This window comes from Oreochromis aureus, linkage group 20 (assembly GCF_013358895.1).
Source record: "Oreochromis aureus strain Israel breed Guangdong linkage group 20, ZZ_aureus, whole genome shotgun sequence".
NCBI classification, from domain to species: domain Eukaryota; kingdom Metazoa; phylum Chordata; class Actinopteri; order Cichliformes; family Cichlidae; genus Oreochromis; species Oreochromis aureus.
Genome location: NC_052961.1, coordinates 4,178,434 through 4,191,574, shown reverse-complemented (window position 1 = coordinate 4,191,574; position 13,141 = coordinate 4,178,434). Strand labels below are relative to the sequence as shown.

Here is a 13,141-nt window from a genome sequence, read left to right as displayed (position 1 = left end):
TGCGTTACCAGCTGTTTGTAGTCGATCTGCTGTCGGATGAGTTTGTCTTCACTGAGAGAATAACGAGCTTCTCCGGTGATGGCGTCAATCGGTCCCTTCTCCATCTGCTGCTTTATGGCACAATACAGCATGAAGAGAGGCTCGCCCGCACACTCCTGAAGGACAGGAAGAGGGGAGGAAATGAAGGGAAGGAGGGGAGATTTTTTTTAAAAAGGAGGAAAGAAGAGAGGGAGGAAAGCCAGGTTCATTACTACAGTTTAATCCTCAAAACTCATCAGGGGGATTTAAGCCAATCCCCTTCATTCCCTATGAATAAATTAGCTGCAGCTCTGATCTGATTGGTCATGCTCAGAGTTGAGAGGCAGACTTTAATGAGGTCAATTAGGGGGAGCAGGAGGAAAGGAAGGAAGGAAGGAAGGAAGGAAGGAAGGAAGGAAGGAAGGAAGGAAGGAAGGAAGGAAGGAAAAACAGAGAGGATGGTGTACCTTGAGGAATCGATGGAGGAGGAAAGTGAACCAGTTCGTCAGCATCTTCTCAGCAACAGACTCGGTCCTAAACACATATATACAGGTCGGAGGTCATTAGTGAAAACATTAACTCCTGCTCTTTCCTGATTGGTCACATCAAATTGGACAGGAAGAGCTTAATGAGGTCAGTTAGAGAGCAGGAGGCAGGGATTTGGGGGTCGAAGGAGGAAAGACAGGGCTGTTACACCGGCTTCATAAACAAGGACTTTTATTCTGAAGTAGCTCTTAGAGATGGGATGCGACAGATTTAGTGCAGGCTGTTACTCAGCCAGACGTGGATTCATTCAACAGATCAGCTTTAATATTCCAGGTGTGACCACCCACTCACACTGAAAACAGTCAAACTTAAAGTGAACAGTAGGGAACGCACCTCCTCAGCAGCAGTTTGGGATGGTTTCTGTTCTCCAGGTTTTTCTCAATCAGGTCGGCCAGCAGCTGTTTTAACACCACTGTAGCGTATTCCATCCGACCCTGAAGAGACAAAGACAAAGACTTTAACCGCCCAGCAATTATTTAAATTTTTTCAACTCATAATAGGTTTACAAGCCTCCACTGCTATCACTACAGGTGTATTAACCAGCATAATTAGCAGGCTGTAGCACTGTGACAGATACCTGCAGAGCAGCCATGAGCAGGGAGGCGACGTTCCCCCTGTCCCTCATGGAGAACGACCTCTGAGCCTCCAGTGTGTGGATGAAGGTCAGCAGGAACATCTTGTTGTTCAGCAGCTGGCTGAAGAGACGCAGAGCTTTCTCCACATTGGCTGGAGACTAAACAGATGCATGTGCACTTAGTTATTTAAACGCAAACAGAGAGTCGTCTCACCAAGAGGTCAGATCAGAGGTTAAAGATAACACAGTAAAACAAATAAACATCAATAAATCCACAGTGATCTAAATATAAATTCATTATTTAGTTGATAAATCTAAATAAACTAGAAAAATCCGAAACAAACCCCCAAAACTTAAGACCTAAACATGTGGAAATAAATTAGAATGAACCTGAATAAACAAAATAAATCAGAACAAGGCAAACTAACCAAACTAGGACTGAAAAAAGACTAAATTTGTACAAGTGGTTATTAATCTGAAAAACCATGATAAATTTAAATGGATTTAATAAATAAGCCCCAGAGGATGAAAGAAGGAAAGAGCAATAAACTCAACCGAATGACAAAAGCAGAATGAACCTGAATAACAATGAACTAACCTGACAGATTTGGAATAAATGCAAGTAACCCTGAACAAATATAACAAATGTAAGTAACCCTGAACAAATATAACAAATGTAAGTAACCCTGAACAAAGAACAAAATGAATCAAATAAGAATAAACTTGAAAAAATAAAAGACGAACAAATCTGTACAACAGAGAATAAACCTAAAGATATGAATGAGAACAACCTTCAACAAAACTGACATAGTTCTGATCAAATTAGAAAACAAAACCTGAAAACAGAACTAAACAAATTTCAATAAACATAAAGGGTAAATAATTATGAATAAACATAAAATGTTTGAATAAACCTGGTTAAACTAAATTAAATTAGAATAACTATAAAACATCACAAATATAAATGTTCAAGCACGAAAGAATTAGATTTGGTCTTTTTTTAAAAATAGGAATAAATAAGAATAAACCTAAAAAACAGTACTGGAAAAAAAGGGGAAGAAACCAGGGCAAGAAAAACTAATCTCTGGAAATTATAGCTCACTAAGTTTAGGAAAATCTTTCCACCTGTGGGCTGATTTGGTGCCACACCCCGTTATTATGATCAGGGAAAAATTGTAGCTGTGGATCCAGAGACCAGAGACTGAAAGATCCGAACATCCTGCTGGAGTCCATCAATTAAAGCTACGTGATTCACACTCTCTAATATTTCCTCCTGTTCTGTGGATGTTTCGGGTTTGCGGTTTTGCCGTATTGTACGTACGTCAAGCTCTTTGAGGACGGGGTGTTCTTCTATCCCTGGGAACATGACCCTCATGGTGTATGTCCGATATTCCAAGAAGGGAATCTTCACTCCATCCATGTCATTGGTAAGTTCTTGGATGTCTGTCTGCAGCTCCGCAAAGGCTGTGAGAGGAAGAAGAACATTTAAACAAATCACCACAGAAGGAAAGACTGGAGGTAAGGAAGGAAGGCAGAACGCACCCTCTTTGCACTCTAGCGCCACCCGGCTCTCCAGGTTGTCCATCTGCAGCTGGAGGCGTTTGAGCGTGCGGTCGGCATCACGGGTCTTCCTCTTGTAAGCGATCAACACTGCGATGATCGCGATGAGCAGCACGCCTCCGCCTGCTCCGATCCCGATGATGGCGGGCAGCGTCAAGGCACTATCGGAGTAGATATGGAGCATGCCCGGGGAGTACTCCAGACCACCCACCAAGATCTACAGAAGACAGAACAAAAACATGCTTTATGACATGGTTACCTCCCAACATCAAAGTTTTTTTTTCTTTTGATCAATTTCATAACTTTTTATCTACTTTTGATTATCTCACAGTTGTCATACCATATTTCAAAGTGCCATAAAGACTCATATTGTCATAAAAGCTTCATGAAATGGACTCCGTGATCAAAAAGTCACATATTTTTCTTATATTAGCCTCTTTTAACGGCCCCCTGTTAAATCCAGAGTTACATTTAAAACCCTTTAGCTCTCAAAGTCCTGAATGACCATCATGTCTTAAATACCCCGATATCATACTATTATACTAGAGCACTTCTCTCTCAAACTGCAGGCTTGCTCGAGGTATTTAGAGTTTCCAAAAGTAGAATGGGAGGCACAGTCGTCAGCTATCAGGCCTCTCTCCTGTGAAACAGCTCCCAATTTGGGTCCAGGAGACAGGCACCCTCATCTATCTTTAACATTGGACTTAATACTTTTTGATATATCTTATATTTACAGCTGGATCAGAAGACCCCGAATGATCCCATAGCTGTGATGGTAATGTGCTTGTTTTTAATGGACCGTCGGATAGTTGTGATTCACTAATATTCAGCTTATAATATAAAGCTGTTGTGAACTGGCACAATATGCATAAAACTGTATGGAATTATCTCAATCGAGGCATTTTGCTGCTTTAAGTACAACTCCTCTCTTAAATTACTCCGTTAAATGCTTCATAACTAACACAGTTTAGCTTTGGTTAAAGAAAAACTGTAAAGTTTTAAATGCTGCCATCCACTGTGCAGGTGTTACACAGTAACATTGGTAATGATACTTTGTTGCCTGAGAATACAGATTTTCAGTCTTTTAAAGAGACAAAATTGTAACAAATTATACAGTTAATATATAAACACACACACACAGATAGATCTTCATGTTATACGTGTTTCATTATCTTTGTTGTCTCTGGTATTAATGTTTCATTAAAGTGTTTCCTCTTTACAGCCTTTTAATATCGATTCTACAACAGATGAAGGTACTATGAACAAACTGATAAATAAATGATAAAGAAGATATGAACAGACTCCGGAGGGGAGGGAGGCATTCTGAAATGATAATCGATACTTTTAATAATATATCAATAGTTTGTCTCGTAGGAGATTCTGTTCATTGATACCAACTTCACTTTGAAGAGCTCTGTGTGTGTGTGTGTGTGTGTGTGTGTGTGTGTGTGTGTGTGTGTGTGTGTGTGTGTGTGTGTGTGTGTGTGTGTGTGTGTGTGTGTGTGTTTGTATACATGGTGTTGTCAGGACATGAATGTATGTACAAAACCACTACGTGGGGACAAAAAAGTCCCCATAAGGTAAATCATATAAGTGATAAAAGTTTATTCATTTCTTCCACAGGCTGAGCTGTGTATATCTCATTCATGTGTAAAGAAACTATTATTTCTTATTATTAATTACATTTTTTTTCTCATATATCTGAATAATGTTCTTGCTTTTGTTTGTTTCGTATTTGTCGGTTATGTATGGTTACGCTTGGGCTAAATTTAGTCTTCAGGAAATGAGTGTAAGGCAGTGCAATGTCCTCTGAAGTCAGGGAAACATTACTCTGTGTGAGTGTGTGTGTGTCACTCTATGATATGTGATATCGAACCAATTACCCATGACTCCCTGCGGCTGCACTTAATGACTTTCACCTTTATAAAGACCCCCTCCTTTTCCTCCTTATCCTCCTACTCCTCCTCTTCCTGTCTCTGTTCTCCCTTCAAAAAGTGGTTCACGGCCAGGATACTCAAGTCCATGTAAACACAGTCAGTGTCTATGACTTAGACAAAGTCACATCAAAGCTATTTTAGGCTTGTTTTTCATGTGATACTTTAGTGAATCCTGGTAGACTGAGGAGAAAAGCCAAATCCACTTACAGGTATTCAAAAAACCTTAAAAATATGAGTGAGACCTATTATTCTCATATCCAGCTTTATAATTCCACTGTAGTAAAGTAGCTTTCTATTATTCACAGTTCAAAATAATTCTTATTTTTCACATACTTAGGTCACCTACTAGCTATAACAAGCCATTTTAGGTGTATTTCATTTCTCCCTGTAAGCCAACTTTCTTCTCATTGGCTGCCCCTCGTAAATAGCAGACATAAACAGCAGGTAGGTGGGGCTTCTGTGGTGAAATAAGCACATTAGACATTAACTCTTAAAAGGTCTGGAAAAATCTGACAGAAAGCTTTTAGGAAGCTCAGTCAGGAAATAAATTCAGCATAAAAAAAACCTTACATACACCACCACAAAATATTTATTTGTAATAAGTTGATCTATTGATTTCCTGCTTCATGGTTGGTTCATTTTCTGTTATATAAAGTTGATGTTTGCAGAGATTTTTACCTGTTTTTGTCCCTTTTATTGGCTCTAAGGTCATTTTTTTAATCCTTTTTGGTGTCTTTGATTGTTTTTGCTCTTTGAGGTCATTGTGGTTGTTTTTTGTTTTGGCCATTTTTTAAATGTTTTTTTTTCCTTTTTCAGGTCTTTTTTGTATCTTTGTTGTCTGTTTTTTCTGGTTTCAGTGACTGTTTTGTCTCTTTGTGGTCATTTTTGTATGTTATGGTCTCTTGTCTCTCTTTTCTTGCTTTGTAGTTGTGTGTTTCCTTTTTGTATTTTACAGTTTTGTTTACTTTAAAAACAAAATGTTACAAACTTCCCTTTCCTGTGTCCTGTAACCTTTCATGATTCTTTCTTGCTGTTTTCTATGAATCACTGAGGTTAAGGTAAGAATGAAGAGGAGATTACTCACCACGACTCTCTTTTCTCCGGTGATATCTGGTGAATCACAAAGCAGCTGGTTCTCTGACACTGTTAGGAGGCAGGGTGACTCTCCAATCAGGACTGTGTAGTTCAGACGATTGTTACCGGGGGCAGGAGGGATCAAATTTTTACCCTGAAACACACAGACAAGTTTAGCTGGATCATTCACACATATACTCTGAATATGGATTGCATCAAGTTTGAGAACTCAAACCTTGAGGATGATGGGTGACCCTGGTTTAACCTCGAGGATCCCAGAGTTCCCCAAGGAGTCAAAGGTTGGGTTCGGGTAGTGTGTAAAGGGGGTGGAGTTAAGCACCAGTAAAGAGGACACCTGCACAGGAGGAGAATATTAATGTAACGTTAACATGTCATAAAGAGAAAAATTGCTCCGTGGGTGTTTTTATCTCTGATCTGTGTGATTCAGTTTATTTTTTCCTTTTGTGCGAGTCATACGCTTCTACTATGATAGAGTAGAAGCCGCTGCTTGCTGTGGGTGAGCGATACCTGGTCGAAGATGAAGCCAAACTCATCGGGCCGCAGCGCCCCCTCTGGTGGGTCGGGTTTAGTGTAGACCAGACCAGGAGCCAAGCAGGTCATTGTGCTGTCATTGACTACAGTGCAGTACTGGAGAGAAAACCATGAAGTCCGGTTAGGACGAAGAATGCAGGGAGACTGCAGAGTGTTGACGGCTAAGGTTGCAGCTGAAACTGGTTTAAAACTTCAGAATATTGTGAGCTTTAAAACATTTTACAAACAAACTTCATCTCCTCAAAACTCCAATAACCTTTATTGTATTTCAGAGCATAAAACCAATAAGTGCTGCGGCACAGTTTAAGGTCCTGATCCTGAACTTGGGAATAACTGAGGTCAGAGTTTTGTTCTTACATTGTTAGTTTCCACTCCTCCATATTTGGCTCTGACTTTGGGCTCCTGGATGGTGCGCAGGTTGGTTCCCGTCACCGTTATCAGCGTACTGCCACTGCACAGATAACAGATGCACAGGTTACAGATCCATTATTGTGATTGATTATTTGATTAGTGATGAAGAGAATGTAGAGGATTTACTTGAGGATGGTCCAGTTTGGTTCAATGCTGGTGATGGTTGGGTCATCTGTGTATGTGTACTTGGTATCTGTGCTTGTAACCTCGGCCCTATCAATCTTCAGACGGATGGGGGCTTCGCCGGTGCCTGACGTGGAGCCAGGAGTTATGCAAACTATCTCCCGCTCAATTCGTCTGGCGGAGAGAGAGATATATCATTGCATCTGGTTATTATTTACCAACAGATACATTATGGGTGCATGTCAGAGTCAAGAGATCCCAACTAACGTGACAAACAGACACTCCTCCTTGTTTATGTAGACAGTGACGGAGCTGCCGGCATTCAGGTGTCGACCCACCACCGTCAGTCTGGTTCCCCCAGAAACGGGTCCCTTCGCTGGGTGGACACGGCTGAAAGTTGGGCTCTGGAGAATAAAACGCAAAAGACAGCGGTGGTACATTAAAGAATAAAAAACATCAAGTATCATACAGGAGTTTTTCCACTGTATGATAATTTATAGTCCATTATAATTAACTCGGCTTCCTCCATGCGTTGTTAAGCATTCAAGGCAGACCTGAAGTTTTAAATTTAAGAAAGTCTGAAATTCCACGAAATCTAATCTTGATAACTGAAACTTTCAGTTTCCATCACAAATAGTGCGAAATGGTAACTTTAGTGCACGTAAACACACCAACAGGATGCTGAAGCACTCACCACGAAGGCGTACGTGTCACTGGAGAAAGCTCGATATTCTTCGTTGCACAAGCCGATGCAGACCTCTACCCGACCGCCTGGAGAGTGAGGCAGAAGAGCCTCGGCCATGTCGCAGACGATCCTGCAGAAAGAGAGACGGTCACACTCACTCACACTCCAACGTGTCCTTTGAGATGATGCGCCCATACCAACATGCTAACGCCACTAACCTCTCTGCGCTGATGTATTGCGTGGGGATGGGGTTACAGCGGACTCCTGCCACCTGAACATGGGCGATCTCCTTCACCTGCAGACCCAGGTTCTCCCCCTCGATCGTCACCCGAGTCCCTCCTTCCCGGGGTCCTGTCACAGGACTGATCTGTGGGGGAGGGACGCTGCAGATCAATCCCTTCTTAGAGATCACATGACATCTGTTTCTTGATTTGCTGCAGCTGTCACTTACTGTCCGTCCATGTTTTCTTGTTGTCTCAATAAGTTATATTTAAATAGGTTTCAAAACAGAGAAAGGCACAAATGATAAAAATGACTGCGCAGCGATTATCCTTTAATAAACAGCATAAACTTAAACAATACATCTACAGGTTTCTATGGGATGGCAGCGTACACCTCATGGTCTTTTTAAGGTCATTTTAGGGAGTTGTTTTAATTTTATGATCATTTGCGTTGTGTTACTTTCCTTGACATAAACAAGGAAGACAAAATATTGTGAACATCTGTCAGCAAAGCAACACACATGACATCTTCTGAAGTGGTCGATATGTTAACTTAAAACATCTTTTAAACATATCCAACTCAAAACATGTAAAAAGCCAACATTATTAGACTGTATATGTATTAGTATTTTGGTGACTAAGTGGGCACAAACAGCATTGTGTAGTATTGTGCAAAGGTCTTGTTTTAGCACACAACTGTATGTAATGGCAGGAATGTAAAATCAGGCCAAAATGGGTTAATTCTTTTATCATTGGTTGTTTGCATCATTCAAACAGGGCTTCCATTACTGATTACAGTCTCAGTGCATGTCAGTGAACTGACGACCCTGCACCATGCAAGTCGCAGGTTTGATTCCCTACCTTGGTGATGCGTGGGTGGCTGCAGCGCAGGTTGTGTCTGGTGTAGTGCATCCAGTTCTGTTCGGGGGACGGGCAGTGCTGTCGGAGGAGGCACTTCCTGCTTTCGGTGCACCACCCGCACTCGAAGGCAGTTGGAGCTTTGAGGCACTGACCACAGCTGGAGCGCTGAGCCTCACACTTGTACAGCAACGCTGACAAACAGCACACGTTTGATCAGACAGCAGCCAAACACAGCGTATCACAGGTGGCACAGTCGTATGTGCATTTTTGCTACTGTCAGCGTGAAGATATCATGAGGTGATTTTTCACAAAGCAGAAAGTTTAAGAAAAATCTGTTGATTATTTTTGCTGTCTGCCGTTTAGTCCCATAACTTCACCCAAGTCTCACAGTTTAATTAGTTTGTTGGGGATTTGGTGTGATCACAGTCACTGTGGTGGGCCCACCGAGGGGTTAACCCATCCCACTGGATGAATTTGCAAAGAAACTTGCAGATAAGTAAAGCAGGCTTTTTGGGATTTTGTCACAATCATTAAGAAAAGACGGATTGATCCGAATGGTTTTCCAAACGTTTAACTTCATCCAAGCCAGAGGTCTAAATCATCTGCAGGTTTATGGACTTTTAATGATACAGACAATAATCTATTCCAAACTGAAGATGTTAGGCTGAGACATTTTTTTTAATGACAGTGGGGTTTTTTTTCACAAAGTTACCAAACTAAGTGCACATACTCTCATAATACATTGTTTAAATGATACTTATTTTTCTTCCTCAGGCTGTTTATCATGTTTGGTAAAACTTTGCTTCATTAAATGTGAGAATTGAGTGTGAAGTTTTAAAAATAGCTCATAACAACATTGTTTTAGTGATTTGGTCCCCTTGAGATCAATTTGTTATGTACGTAAGCCCACGATATAAAATGAGTTTGACACCTGTGCTATAAATACTCAAACTCTGTCCCGACAATCAGCAGCAATCAGCTGCTCTAAGCTGCTAAAATTACACGATGGCCCCAAAGAAATAGAACACTCGAAGAAAATGAATGTTTGCAGGAACGGGCGAGTGGAAGTTCAGGTCTGCAAGTTCAGAGGAAACAACTTGTAGAAGTTTGACTGATGACCTTCAGGAAGCAAACTCTGCAGTGGCATTGCTCTGTTCTGCTGAGCAGCTAACCCGCATCGATGCAAGCTTCGTGGAAGAACAAATCTCTGTTCGACACAAATTTCAGTGCCAGATGTTTACAATCGAACATCTAAAGTGCTTAAATGCATGTTTGGAACAACTCCTAGAAGGAGGAAATTTTTTGCTTCACAGAGGTGTGAGCAAAGGCGTGTTTGGAGAGAAAGAATTTCATGAAAAGAACACCTCTCTAAGTGTTCAGCATGGCAGTGGATCGATCATGCTTTGGGCCTGTGCTGCAAACATTGCAAAAGGAAGCATGGATTCAACCATGAAAGGACCAAATTCCAGAAGCAAATATTACAAAAAGCTATGAGGAAAAAAAATAATGAGATTTACAGGATGGAAATATTTCTAAATCTGCAATGGGAAACCTCAAGAGATTCACAAAGCCCCTGCTCACACCCATCCTTAAATATCTTTAAGAGCATGGCAAATAGGAAGAATAACTCAAAATCATGAGCTACAAAACGCCTTGAAAACCTTTCATTATTGCCAATATGGGCTTTAAATATTGAGCATTTTTACACAGTGAAAGATGAAAATTAAAAAGCGATTCTTTAAACATTTTTTGTCCTTTGTGTTTTCATTTGTGACAAACAGGAACGCACACTTTTGTAGCTCTTTATGTTTGGTTTAAATAAACTTTATGTTTATACTTACTGATGGTGTCTCATTTATTTCATATTTTCATATTCATACAAACTAAAAATTAAACTAGACTGACTACAAAAACGATAAAAGCTGGTTCTATTCTGACTAAGTCCTAATCGACTTGCAGATTTCTGAAGACGAGCAGTTTGATTAGCAAGTTTTACCTTTCATAGACGCGGGCTTGTCGATGAAGAAATCTCCATCCCAGACAATGGAGAAATCCACCGGGAGATCACCAGCCTCATCCCCTTCATACCAATACTGCAGAGACACAGAGGGGGAGTAATTTAAGTGTGGCACGTTTTAATTGGGAAACAGAAAATTTGATTCTGTGTTAATTAACGGGAAGCAGCAGGAACAAATTTTAATTAAAGGAAGAGAAGAACAAATAGATGTAGAGAAGAGAGAAGAACAAAAAACAATGCAAATGATTGTATATGCAGATAAAATATACTTATAAATGCAAACTGAAGCCAGCGTTCAATAACCACACTGGCAACTGTGATAATATGAGTACAGCTGATATTCACACAAGTGTCAGTGCAGTCAGTATTCCTGTCTTACTCCACCAGTCAGACAAACATTAAAACTACCCTCCTGCTCCAAAAACAACTCTGAACCATCAAACCCTGAACTCCACAGACCTCCGGAGGCGCCAAGGTTTTAGAGACTTTACAGTCCTGGATGTTATCATATGAGGCACAATGGACTGGATGACTTTCCTTTTCCTCAGGACATCTCACAGAAGTTCTATCAGACTGAAAGGCTGAGGCAGCACGTTTAACTCCTTGTCATGTTCCCTGAGAGCCCCATCCTGTTGAAAGAGACCACTGCCATCAGGGAGTGCCAATGGAGGGTTGGCATGGACTCACGGCAGGTTGTGAAACAGTCACGACCTCTAGGTCAGCGGTCCCCAACCTTTTTTACGCCACGGACTGGTTTAGGTCCGACAATATTTTCACGCACCGGCCTTTAAGGTGTCGCAGATAAATACAACAAAATAAAACCAGTACCGGTTTAAGATTTATTCATAAGACACGGGAAAAAACCCAGGGAAACCGAGTTACTGATAAAAACCCTGAAAACCATAAATTTCACACCCGAGCCTCAACTCTCGCGGCCCGGTACCAAACGACTCACGCCGGGGGTCGGGGACCGCTGGTCTAGTCTATTAATTTGTGTTTCTGGACATGAATTTTCCACGTGTTGGTTTCATTTCAATACTTCTCTACATTTCTATTATCATTACATAAAAATCACAGTGTAACTACAAAAGCACAAGAATTAAGCTGTTGTTGGAAGGAAACAAACAGTATTTCACATTTTTATGTTAAACACTGTCTGCAGATTTTTCAGGGTCTAAAAAACCGTCCGGTGTGCCCGATTGAACCCTGTGACAGGGTACACTAGTGACCAGCTGTCAGCTACAAAGCAATGATCAACAGGAAAATTGCTTTGCATGTAGACTTTAAAGAATTAAGTAACACAGTAATGGCAACTACCATACAGCAGACAGATATCCATCTTCAGGGATCTGAGCAGACATGCGCCTGAGACAGGATAGCCATTAGAGAAGATGAATGCAGGCCCTAAGTATTGCTTAACTGCAGTCATTGTTTAGGTAAGTGGTGCGCATCATAGCGACATCCATTTAAATAGCAGGAAGCCTTTTTAAAAGAATCTTAAATGTGCTCTTAATTATGTCCGTGGTACTGAGGTTGTGGCAGATGCAAGTATGTAACAATATTACTGAAAATAACACATTTTATCTACAGCTTACATGAAGTAAAGGCGCTACAGCAGCATATGGTGAAAGTCCCACAGCTAATGTTTCTACAGCCGGCGTTTCTTCAGGTAAGATCTGTACAGTTTCTCCTCAGAGAAATTGAGGACAGATGGTGCTGCTTTAAAGAAAAAGATGGAAAATGGACACACACACACACACACATGCTGGATCAGTGTTGTCATGGTGGCTGCAGGTCTCTATGGTAACCAACAAAACACTGTCAAAGAAACAACATAATGGACTTAGAGCTGATAGGAACCTGATCTACCTGCCGGTCTCATCGGAGATAAACAGTGGGGTGTTAATGGAACAAAAATCTAAAAAATATAACCTCTGTGAGCGTGAGTGAGTGTGTGTGTGTGTGTGTGTGTTGAACAATACACTTCATCTCCCATGCTGCTGAAAAGACAGAGAGGCTGTGTCCTGAATATGTCAGCTCGACTCCAAAGGCACCAGATAATCTGACGTCACACAGCCGCACACACAGTCGGTGAAACCGAAGTCGGGTTTTCAGAAAGATTGAAAATCAATGTGTCTTAATGACTCCGGTCTGCTGCTCATTTCATTAACTTACATCTCACACACACACACACACACACACACACACACACACACACAGATTAATTAAGATGTGGCAGCTCTATAATCTTACTTCAGCAAAAACATCTACTGTAAAAAAACCTGTATGACACTACAGGACAGAGTCTGCTGCGCGCACACACACACACACACACACACACACACACAAAATTAACAAATTTCATTAAGTCAAAACGGTTTCAGGTCAATATTCCATCCTCAGCAAAAAATACTTCCAACCACAGTTTTACGGCTTTTTACCTCATACACACACACACACACACACACACACACACACACACACACACACACACACACACACAGAAACACACGCGGAAGCAGAGACAGGGCTGTAATTAATAAAGCACTGATATTAAAATGA

At 41.0% G+C, this 13,141-nt stretch overlaps 1 protein-coding gene across 2 annotated transcripts in view; it reads right to left on the bottom strand.

Annotated features, from left to right (window-relative positions):
- Window positions 1–13,141, bottom strand: part of plxna3 (plexin A3) — a 147,120-nt gene that overhangs the window by 18,329 nt on the left and 115,650 nt on the right. For both annotated transcript variants that reach the window (XM_031759143.2, XM_039603852.1), the window contains exons 14-29: window positions 10,559–10,655; window positions 8,563–8,753; window positions 7,699–7,847; window positions 7,490–7,610; window positions 7,063–7,199; window positions 6,799–6,969; window positions 6,619–6,712; window positions 6,238–6,357; window positions 5,945–6,064; window positions 5,720–5,863; window positions 2,681–2,915; window positions 2,460–2,602; window positions 1,142–1,297; window positions 898–998; window positions 486–552; window positions 9–155 (exon numbers count right to left, since the gene is read on the bottom strand). In XM_031759143.2, the coding sequence (XP_031615003.1) occupies window positions 9–155; window positions 486–552; window positions 898–998; window positions 1,142–1,297; window positions 2,460–2,602; window positions 2,681–2,915; window positions 5,720–5,863; window positions 5,945–6,064; window positions 6,238–6,357; window positions 6,619–6,712; window positions 6,799–6,969; window positions 7,063–7,199; window positions 7,490–7,610; window positions 7,699–7,847; window positions 8,563–8,753; window positions 10,559–10,655 (2,193 nt within the window). The remainder of the gene's footprint in view (window positions 1–8; window positions 156–485; window positions 553–897; window positions 999–1,141; window positions 1,298–2,459; window positions 2,603–2,680; window positions 2,916–5,719; window positions 5,864–5,944; window positions 6,065–6,237; window positions 6,358–6,618; window positions 6,713–6,798; window positions 6,970–7,062; window positions 7,200–7,489; window positions 7,611–7,698; window positions 7,848–8,562; window positions 8,754–10,558; window positions 10,656–13,141) is intronic.